This window comes from Megachile rotundata, chromosome 6, assembly GCF_050947335.1.
Source record: "Megachile rotundata isolate GNS110a chromosome 6, iyMegRotu1, whole genome shotgun sequence".
Taxonomy (NCBI): domain Eukaryota; kingdom Metazoa; phylum Arthropoda; class Insecta; order Hymenoptera; family Megachilidae; genus Megachile; species Megachile rotundata.
Window position 1 is genome coordinate 9,345,031 of NC_134988.1, and position 12,184 is coordinate 9,357,214.

At 33.9% G+C, this 12,184-nt stretch overlaps 1 protein-coding gene across 37 annotated transcripts in view; it reads left to right on the forward strand.

The window, feature by feature from the left end:
* slo (calcium-activated potassium channel slo) overlaps positions 1-12,184 on the forward strand; it is a 139,511-nt gene that overhangs the window by 57,462 nt on the left and 69,865 nt on the right. For 2 of the 37 annotated variants that reach the window (XM_076532437.1, XM_076532434.1), the window contains exon 6: positions 4,672-4,763. The exons of the other annotated variants lie outside the window; for them this stretch is intronic. In XM_076532437.1, the coding sequence (XP_076388552.1) occupies positions 4,672-4,763 (92 nt within the window). The remainder of the gene's footprint in view (positions 1-4,671; positions 4,764-12,184) is intronic. 37 annotated transcript variants of the gene reach the window in all.

A 12,184-nucleotide genomic window follows, 5' to 3' on the forward strand; every position in this document is an offset into this window, starting at 1 on the left:
AATATAACATTCTGTTACATTCCCGTGGCAATACAGCAGACTCTCGCTATATTGCCACTATTTAAATTCTCGTGACAATAAACTTGTTTCTTTTTTCCAACCAAATTGGTTTCTTTTATCTTCCAAAAGTAACTTGTTTGCAGTTGTATTTCTCCGGATCAACGATTAATAATTGAAACCTTGAGAAATGGTTAATTCACCGTAAAAATTCAAGAATAGCATGAAATAGAACCGGCTCTTTTGCATGTTCTTCACGGATTGGATTTCTTTCTTCTAATATTCCAAGCAGGTTCATCGAGAAGATTTCTCAAACTCTCCTTTTAACGCATAAGAAATGAAATTTTGATAGTTTCATAATCTTCCGCTAGTGGTATCTCACCCGAACGAAGTTCAAGGTAACACGACTAAAAAAATTTCTATTGTTAGTTGAAGTGACAATAATATAGATTAGAAATTTTTCTTTCACAAATTTTCTTCAACTTCTTCCATTAACTAGGTTATAACAGCACACCTCGAATTGCACGATTTGCCAATTTAGTCTGCTACCTTTAACACATCCAACCATTGTTTACAAACATAATATTAAGGATGGCTTCTTTTAGTCATAGATCTGCAGTCTGTTAATCAGCAACTGATTCTGCGTCTCCTGCACAATTTCTTCACTACAGACTCTTTTTGAAACTACACTTATATTACACCATACTCTACAGGGCGTTTCATATAATACGAGCAAGCTATAGCTTTGAAACTGTGGGAGATAATTTCATTTAACTACTTCATATGAAGTATTAAATGTTTATATCAGCTCTGAAAATCTTTCAAAAATTTACGATAATTTTGTCAGTATTATAGTGGTTGATTCAGAAGAAGATATTTTAACTTCAATTTTAAAATATTTTTTAAATCTCATGTATACATATTGTTTTTCTTCATTATATAGTTTTAAGAAAATTCTAAAAGATCTTAAAGAGAGATCTTAGAGTAGAACCTAAATTTGGGAGGACCTCCACTTTTGAATGCACCTGTACAACATAGTATATTTTTGTGCAGATCGATTCTTCGAAACATTCTCTGTCAAAGAGTATTGGTACAATACCAGAAGATCAATAACTCGCAAGATAATTGGAAAGAGAAATGTATAGCTACGTTCAAAAGTGGAGGTCCCTCTCAGACTCCTCTTCAGTTGTGAATTTAAATATCTCGACAACTATTGTTCGTTCTGATATTGTACCTAAATACTTTTTCTATATAGACAGTTCCACAGAATTCATCTGAAAAAAAATATAGAATTGCATTCAAAAGAGGTGGTCCTACATTATGCTGCTTTTCATGAATAATTATTGAATTTAAAATATCTTGCAACTCTTGATCGTTCTAATATTGTACCTAAATAATTTCTTATGTGGATAGAGTCCATCTAAAAAAAATATAGAGTTGCATTCAAAAGAGGTGGTCCTAGGTTATGCAACTCATAATGAATAATTACTGAATTTAAAATATCTTGCAACTCTTGATCGTTCTAATATTGTACCTAAATAATTTCTTATGTGGATAGAGTCCATCTAAACAAAAATATAGAGTTGCATTCAAAAGAGGTGGTCCTAGGTTATGCAACTCATAATGAATAATTACTGAATTTAAAATATCTTGCAACTCTTGATCGTTCTAATATTGTACCTAAATAATTTCTTATGTGGATAGAGTCCATCTAAACAAAAATATAGAGTTGCATTCAAAAGAGGTGGTCCTAGGTTATGCAACTCATAATGAATAATTACTGAATTTAAAATATCTTGCAACTCTTGATCGTTCTAATATTGTACCTAAATAATTTCTTATATGGATAGAGTCCATCTAAACAAAAATATAAGTTGCATTCAAAAGAGGTGGTCCCAGATTATGCTACTCATCATGAATAATTATTGAATTTAAAATATCTTGCTATTTACTCTTTTATGTTCCACAGTTTCTCAACTATGTCTTCCTTATATGAAACGCCATATGTCGTATGTAACCAAGATACGAATGATACGGGATATAAAATATCCGTTCCAGTTTTCATTTATTTTCCATACCTCGCATGTGTTCCTTTTATATAGGGCAAACACCGTTGTGCTCTCTTTTTTATGGTACTCGTGACGACGAACAATATCAACGTCGGGAAACGTTGTTGCACAAAGCAATTATATCTCCAAGCCCGATTTGTAAGTTGTTACACGTTACAATAGAAACCTTTGCATGCCAGAGTTAATTGAAGTCAGAAATATTTACGGAGCTTCACACGACGCCTGTTTCTTCGTCAACCTGCGAAATACGCGTCGTTGTCGGGTATAAAGTAATTAGTGGGTTAATTGAAGGATCACCCGCACTGTGACGCGGAATTAACGTCTTGTTTATGAATTAACTAACGACACTGTATTTTGCGTGGAGCGATTTATTATTTGTCCGGTGGAAAATGGGATTGAACAAATTTTCTTTTACGAACAAAATATAACTACATACATAGTTAATGTTTAATATCTTACAATTTGATCAGACTTTAAAGTTTTAGGTTTACACTTGCAATCGATTTTTAGGTTAGTTTCGAATAATGTATCACTAGTCAGTTTGCGGTGAATATTTTTATTTTGTTCATTGTCAACGTGTGACAGAATTTATTTGATTATAGGGTTTTTCAAATATAAGGTTTAATAGGTAGCTGCATTTCCCCTGAGAGAAAATGGCGACGTGAAGGAGGTTCAAATGTTCGAAATAATTCAAGAAAATTTTCAGATGAAAAACATTATTATAATGATTAAAAGGAGTAATTACAGAGAGTAGGTCTCCTTATCTCACGTCTTTATTTTCTTTAGGGATTCCTATTAGCAAAGTCTAATGGGCAACTATTAGTTCTTCCTGACTTTGAATTCAGATTGAGTTCACTAAACGGAACCTAACCTAAAAGTTCGCCATAGTATTCGGCTACCTGATGTACCATTGCTGACCTACACCCTCTTCTCCTACATTTCTCTTAATGTCCCACAGGTCCCAGTCCTTCATATACTTTCTTCCATTCACATAGTGACTTAATTTTTATGGAAACCTTGAATATAACAGATAAAATTATTGTAATTTGTCTTGGGTGCCTGAACGGTCAGGATACCTGCATAGTATCGATGCGTCACCTATGGCAGGCATGACCAAGTGCCTCCCCGTCGATAACTAACATATATGGACCCCACTACTAAATTAACTTGCAAGTATGTTATATTACTATTACTTATGTTGCTGGACAACTCCGTTTTTTAATTTTCAGATTTTGAAGGGTAGAAGTTTAGGAGAGGGGATACTTGGTGGTTTGAGAGGTTTGACATTTGGGAATTTGGGGATTTTGGGAATTTTGCGAATTTAGGGGATTTCGGGGATTTAGGGAATTTGAAGATTTGAGAATTTTGGGAATTTTGGGGGATTTGGGGAATTTGAGAATTTGGAGATTTGGGGTCCTAGAGATTTGGGGAATTTGAGGATTTGGAGATTTGGGGTCCTAGGGATTTGGGGAATTTGAGGGTTTGGAGATTTGGGGACTTGGAATTTGGGGATTTGAAGATTTGGGGATTTGGGAATTTGGGAATTTGGGGATTTGAAGATTTGGGGACTTGGAATTTGGGGATTTGAGGATTGGGGAATTGGGGAATTTGGGAATTTGGAGATTTGAAGATTTGGGGATTTGGAGATTTGAAGGATTTAGGGAATTTGAGGATTTGAGGGATTTAAAGAATTTGGGGATTTGTGGATTTGAGGATTTGAGAATGTGGAGATTTGAGGATTTGAAGAGTTAGGAATGTAGGGATTTTTAATTTGGGTATCTGTAGAGTTAGAGTGTTAGAGATTTGGGAATTTTTAATCTGGGTATCTGTAAAGCTAGAGAGTTAGAAATCTGGAGATTTAGACATTCAAGGTTTTAAGAATTGTAGAGTTCAGAGAATTTGAGGATCTACAAACTTGTAAAATTAAGAACTTGGGGATATCTGGAGTTGAGGAATGAAGAGACTTGATAATTTGAATACTCATAATCTTATAGAATTTGTAGAACTAAATTTAGGAACCTATGAGTTTAAATATTCAGAATTGGGATCTAAGAACGTGCATTTCTAGTGATCATAAAGATCGAAATTTTTAATACATTCAAAGTATATATAGCACATACAAAGAACTTATCCCAGATCAATATACAGAATAGTAATCGAGCATTCCTTATAACAGCACCACCATATCTCACAGTCCATCTCACTCCATAATCAGCTACATTTATCATTGAAACCACATCAGACTATAATAAAAGCTACTTCAATGACATAAAAAGAATTATATTCAAACACGTCCTATGAGCCATCACTTGGTGATGCCTGACTTAGGTATAACCCTGTGTCATAACATCTCTATATGGGCACGTGAAAAACTAAACTATACAAGGACGATTTGTACCCGGTAATCGTGAACGATTGAGCAGAGAGTGAAGCGTTGCGAGCGTGTATCGTCTTGGGCGAAGGAGGCGTTAGGTCCGCCAAGTGACCCATCGGGTCCGCTAGTAATGATACGTATGCTTAATAAAAAAAAAAGAATATCAAAAACAACCAAAAATCTCAGATTAGGGTTCTGTTCTGACGGCAACGGATGATTGTGGGTGTGTAGGCGGTGTTCGCCAGCTGGATCCCAGAGATCACGGAGCTCGCCGCGAACCGCTGCAAGTACGGTGGCCAGTACAAGCGCGAGCGTGGACGCAGGTATCCCAAAAATCCACCTACGTTGAAGCCAACCTAACTAACCAAAAAAGAAAAGAAAAAAAGAAAATGAATCACCCCTTGAATCTAGCCCCTAAACTGTTGTCCTTGTAGTCATTATAGTTGCGAGGAGGAGCGAAGACCATCTGGATAGCGAAGTGACCCGTTTCTTCGTTCACGACTTTCAATTTTTTCGAACAAAATTTTTAATCGATCTTTTGATTTTTTTGGAAAAAACGGGTCAACGATTGCTATCCAGAGTTATTCTCTGACTAGCGTATATATATATATCCCCACCCCGAACCCCCCTTGATCCGTAACTGTTAGAAAAGATGGCATCCCGATTTCTGGACCACCACCCCTCTTTTTACCATTTCTCTCACCGTTTATTTATATAAAGTACCTTGTGCTGACTCTCACCGCTTTTCTTACCCACTTTTTACCAGTTAGCAAATATATATATATATATACTTCTTGGTAACATGTGCTGGTATGCTTGAACTTCTGTAAAAAGGAAATATACACATACGAGTTTTATTCTTATATACACACATGTTTATACACACTATATATATAGTAGATGAGATCAATATATTACCGTTGCATCTCTATCTTTCTCTATTTTTTTTCTGGTTTTATATATATATTATATATATACATAGTAACGTATTGCCTCACAGCACGGTCTCGAAACGTAGCTTGTTTACCTCACGATTTGTTTAAACAGTTTTTTTTTTCTTTGTCATCTCGGATTCCGTCGAGGCAATATTACATGAAATTTTTCGATTATATTTCTTTCACTTTCGCCTTTTTTTGTCGGGCAACCCTTCTGCTTTTTGGTCGAGGTTATAGACTGTTGGTTGCTTCGGCACTTAACATTTGTACACGTGCAGAAATACTTTTTTCACGGTTTTGTTCTGGTTTGGACAAGCAAAATTTTTGCTTTTGTTTTTCCGAAAAATTCTGTGTACCTTACTGGGATTTCTTTAGTGGTGTATTTGTTTATTTTAAACACAGAACTGAATAAAAGTTTATTAATTTTTCAAGATCCCAGAATAACAGGTACAGAGGCTATTTTACATTGTTAGGTTTGAAAGTGTTACACTAATTTTTCTTCCACTGTATCATACATTTTTGATTATTTGTTCTACTGTACATAACTGTATAAACAATTTTCAACCATTTTCTGATTCGTTTTGTAATATACCTCATACTGTTTCTAAGAATCACTTTTTAAGCTTAGTTGTGTAAATTGTACAGAATAAATCGTTTACTCATTGATAATCCTGAGAATTGTTATTAATAATGTATGCAGTTATAAACCACTAAAGAAAAGTCGATAAGGTAAAATTTATCAGAGGAAAAAAGAGAGACTGTAAGTGTTTTCTAAGTAAGGATAGAGAAAATTGGTGGTAAAAGTGTTGAACATGCTCCATAGTACGAAATGTATAATTTTATTCTCTTTATAAGATGGCAATATACATTGAATGTCGCAGAATGATGTGCTATGAAAGCTATAGATTGTGCATGCTAAAACGAGCCGAAAAGTTCTTTACCGTTTTGAAATCGGTTTATTAGTTCTCGAGATATGAGGGAGTAAATATTGAGCGTTTGAATTTCGCGCCAGAATGCTTGAAGTTCACGCGCCTGCGCAGACTGCTCACGTAACCGCGCTATCTACACTCTACACTCACATTTAAGGTATACACAGGTTAAGGGTAGAACTTTGCTATTCAGCTTTTGCATCGCCATTTTTTTCTTTTGCACATTTTGATATTCGAAATTATGAACAAAAGTTTCATTTATAATTACTCATTCAATTTTTCTTTATATGTTTCATATTACTCATGAAAGTTACAGTGAAAGACACATCATTCTTGAAGTCTGAAAGGTGATCATAACTCTCAACGACATGTTGTTTTATTTAAATACATATTATAAAATGTCATATTGTTACACTGAATTACAATGTATTGTATTATTTTTATAATTGTCAAAATTACCATCAGTGTAATAATATATTCATATAAATCTCTCATTGTTCAAATGTATTTATGTATCTACACATAACCGTTAACATGAACGTAAGTATGGTAGTCACGTGATCAGCCATCTGCGCAGGCAGAAATTTAAACACTTTGGCGCGAAATTTAAACACCTAATCTTTAATTCCATGTATTTCAGAAACTAAAAGACAGATTGAAAAGCTGTTAAGGACTTTTCAATTTGTTTTCTCATGAAGAATTTATATTTTTCATAATATACAATCATTTTAACATACTTTGTATATTATACAATACATTCTTAAAAAATATAATATAAATAATCGACACTTTTTTAGAACTTATCACTGTTTGACTGGGAGAGTATATACAGTTCTTTTTTCCTAGATCTTTTGACATAAAGTACCTCACTTTTGATTCGCCCGATGGTGTTGATCCATAAGTGATATATAATATTTATGTATATTGTTATGATTATTGATTTATTTGCAAATTAGTTAGGTTACACACCAGTTGAATCTGGTAGATCCTATATAATCAATTACGAAGTAAATGATTAACAAAATTAAAAAGACACATCAAAATATATAATAGCTAAAGTTTTGAGCTTTAATTCTTGAATGTCGAAAGCCGTATCAATTATAACCCAAAGATTTGAAATATATAAATTAACAATTTTGTAACTATCAAATATTTATATATTACATAAATAATATTAAAAATCTTGAAAATTAATAAAAAGAAAAATGTAAACTTAACCTCACTTAACCTCAAGTCAGTTAGGTGAGGTTAGCAAAAACCTAAGAGGTTAGGTTAGGGCTTCGACGTTTAAGAGTTAGGTTATGACATAACCTTTAAGTATAAAATTTATTCGTTAAAAACTGTAAAATTTAATTAAACAAAATGATTATTATTTTTTGTAGTACAGTTACAAAATTATATTAATTAATCTCTCTACCAATATTCTCCATTACTACTTAGAAAAGTGTTACAGGCTGACTCGATTGTTTAAATTTATGTGTTTTGTTATTGTTACAAATATGTTCGTGTTACATTACGTAAAAACGCTTGTAACACTTACTGACAGGAATTTGGCACTTCGTTACGAATTTTTAATATCTTTTGTAACAGAGTTACAATTAATTTAATATTTTATTAACAATTGTTTAATCGCCTTAGGAATAATGTCTCTAACTATTATTTTTGACTGAACAATTCTCCGATGAAACTAAAAATTTTAATCCAGGATGTTATTTAGAGTAGGATCCATATTGTCAATTTGAATAACCTTGATGTATGCTGTGAAGGTCAATTTTTATAAAACATAATTCATAACTAATATTATCATGCCTGAGTGTAGTTTATCAAAATTATCCACTGTTCACTTTTTTATATTTCATGATACAGTGGACTCCCGTTATATTGCCATAATCAGAAATGTAGTAGTGATAGATTTCTCAAACATGGAATATATTGTATTAATTAAAATACAGCAATTGTGTCACTAGTGTGCTTGATTGACTCATATGTAAAAGTGGCAATATAATGAGAGTGTACTGTAACTGAACCACCCTGTATAAAAGCTAAAATGTTTTTACATTTTTATAATGATAATAATCTACAATAAAGTGCAATATAAATTCTAATCATTAACTCTTTATTTATTAAAAAATTTTACTGTTAGTGTTTATATAACAGTACACTAACTGTTGCAGTCTATCTTTAAAATTAAAGTCAAGTAACTCTTGTACGTAAACTCACTCTCGATCTCCACAACATATATCAAAGCCATTAAAATTGACGAAGTAAATTCTACTCTACATAATTACCGAATTCCCTTTTTCTCATTCGCAGAACTATTTTGAAAAAAAATAACATTTTACATCATTTTTGGTAGCGAGTAACTTCTTAAAATAAAATAAGACAAGCAATAAAGAAACTACTTATTTTATATGGATAGATACTTAGGTTCTATTAGGAGTCACATTTTAACCCATTAGAACCTAACTCTAGAATAAAACAACTAATCTTTCAATTTTCAAACACTGAATAATTTGTTGTTGAATTTACATTAAAAAAATAAATAAAAGAAAGTCACTAAAACAATCAAAATAAAATAATGAAGCAAAGGTGAACTATAGTCCTCGTCACGAGAGAGTGTACCTCTCAGAGGACGAGTTTCGCGCATCCTTCTGCGCACGTCAGCTCCTATTGGTTCTAACACCGTAACCAAGGGTAACGCGCAAGCGCACTCGCGTTTATAATACACTGCGCACTTTTGTTGCGCCCGGGACGATTTCTCAGGACCTACTATGTGTAATATTACTCTAGACTGCACATAGTAACAACATTGTTAATAGCACATAGATTTGGGGGGTAGAAAACCTTCGGGAGTAACGTGATAACCGATAATCCATAGCCACGCAACTCCTTATTCAAAAATGTTAAAAAGTAACTCGCAGGAAGCTGCGATGTACGAAAATCAGATTTGATGTTGGTAACTGGCGATGATAGGCTTCCTTAGGGAAAATGGTGGTATAGAAAGGTCCCACTCGCGTGTAAACGTTTATTAGATTTTCCCTAGCACTAGGTTTCCCTTTGTCTAAATTTCCCCTGGATTAGTCCCTAGGTTTTTGGTGGACAACATTCGTCTTTGTTCTTAGCAAATATAGATGGATATTCTCTATGGATATAGCTGGATATTTTCCCTAGGTGGATATTTTCCTATGTTCACATTTAGATCTAGATTTTCTAGGTCTATTATTTTAGGTACAGGTCCCTCTAGGTCTAGGTTTCCTTAGGCATAGGTTTTCAGGGTTTCAAGGTTTCTTTTAGATCTACTAGTCTAGGTTTCCCTAGATTCTTCAAAATCTAAAATAATCGATGGAATCCTTTTCCCACCCTCATTCCTAGGAAGCCCACATTTCACCTAGATCTAGGTTTCTTTAGTCCTAGGTTTCCCTCATGCCTAGGATTTCTCTAGATCTAGTTCCTTTAGGTTTAGGTCTACGTTTAGGTTCCTTTAGGTCTACAGTTCACCAGGTCTAGGTCTCCCTAGCTCTTCACTCGGTTTAGGATCCCAAATCTAGAATCGACCTTTTGACTATCCCTGTTTCCCTAGATCTAAATTTCTTAGGTCAAGATTTCTTTAAATTTTCCCCGGGGACTGTTCTCCCTAGATCTAGGTCCTCCCGACGTTTTTCCAAGATCGGAGGCTCCACCTCCTTCTCCACCTACTTAGGTCTACGTTGCACCCGAGTGTATATCCTCTCGTAACGAGGACTATATTCAAATATGTAATATTCTGGTCTAGTGGGTTAATTATACCAATCGCAACATAGATTCTTCGACGATCGTTGGATCATGCAGTAAGGCCCAGTGTAGCCGAGCAGCCTGTCTCCCACTGATGAGCCAACGGGCACTCGCGGGCATTGATAAACAGTAGCCTCATTTTATATATAACTGATTATCATAATTGAGGGAATGGATTTGATATTCGTTCATATACCTTACAGTTACTAACCGTGCCCTCCAGTGCCCCAGGAGCCTCTTCAGCCACTTGATCTGCCCACCAACGTATGTTTAACCTACAAAAGCATTCTAATGTTTCTGAAAAATGTGATCCGTAGAAAATAACCTCAAAGTACTATCTACCCAATCCCAGGTTATTTACCCAATCAGAGGATGTTGTCGCAGATAGAATCCTAGAATATTTGGATATTAAGTTTATTATCGAAAGGAAGTATCCTGAACGTAAATTTGTGTAATGAGGACAGCTCGGCTGCCCTGGGCCTGAGTCCAAATTGCCAGCAGAAGGGTGTGAAAGGAGGAGTCGTGAAGCAGCGGGTTACGGTGGTCACTGATACTTCTTTTATTTTTACCAAATTTGACACTTTCAAGTCCCACAAAAGTATCAGCGACCCGTGAACATTTTTGTTCTCTCTTTTTCTCTCTCTATCTCTCTCTCTATCTCTATCTATCTATCTATCTACCCTTTTTCTTCACGAATTAAGTTTCTTGGTGGCATGCGTTAGTGGTCTGGCTAGTCTGTAGCTTTTTCGAAGATGACCAAAAACCCAACCGCGGAATGGCCTGTTAGAGGGGAAACGGTTTCTTTCGTTCGATCCCGAAACGAAAGATGTGGAGCCCAACTGTCGGTTCTAATTTTTCTGTTAACATTTTTTTTTTTACTGGCTTGATACGAGATACTTGATTAATTAATTTTTTGGCACTTATAAACATTAGAGCGCCAGCAGTAGAGGGGGTGCAGGCGTAGGCACATGCGACTGCTCTCTAGGGATTTTGTTAGTAGAAATTGCACGTATAATATTGCGAGACACAAATTGCTGCATTTAAAACCCTTTAGCGTGGAACGGGCCTAACACGGAGAAGGCATACCGCCCAAAATGATGGTGGTTAGGCTTTAACTGTGTTGGCATGATAATCATTACGAATAGAGATAACGAAGTTAGCATGATTTTATTCAGTATTTCGTGTATCCTCCAACAGGTTAGATTAAAGGTATTCCGCGTTTGATTTTTATACCCTTTGTTGTTCATCTTATATTGCTTTTATACATATTTACACATACTTACAGACGTATGTACATGCACATACATTATACTTACAGTCTACAGGCTGTTTCATTTCTATTGACCACCTTGATGTTTTCTTTATTTTATCAACACCTTGATATACTCAAGGTCAAGTTCTTTTGAGGTTAACACGTTGATCTACGAAATTATATATACTTTTAATTTTTACTCATTTTTTTTTGTAAATTAAATTCTTTAATTTTATACAATTGAAATAAGTTTTCAAAGAATACGAATTTTATTTATTATTCAAAAGTGGGTTAAATAACGATAATTTCGATTGTAATTTTTTTATTAAATAGCACAATTTTTATTAGTATTTCTAATGTCTTTCTTTGTAGAAATAAATAAAATAGTTTAGATTTAGTTTTTAAACATTTGGCAAAAGTTAATAGAAGTTATTAAGGATATTATCAATTTTTGTCAATTTGATTCATTAATTTGTGATATTAGATTGTTAGGAAAATATTTCTTTACTTCTTTAATTATCTTATTAAATTAATTTTATTTTGTAGGTCATCACAGGATATTCGATTATGACAATCAACGTGTTAACTTAGAATCAGTTCTAATTTGTATACACAATTTTTGTATTATTTTCTTTTTTTCCAATTTTATTTCTGAAACATCTTTACACTAATTTCCTTCCTAAGACGCAAATGGTGCGTCATTACTTACGCGTTGAAATTAGGGACGTGTTTTCGTATATTGTTAAATTAATCTTAATAATAATTATGAGCAAATATATAATTTTGATTGGAAAAGCAAAAATGGTTTTGAAATTTGAGAAACTATAACGTTGACCCTAAAAATTGATTACGTTTGT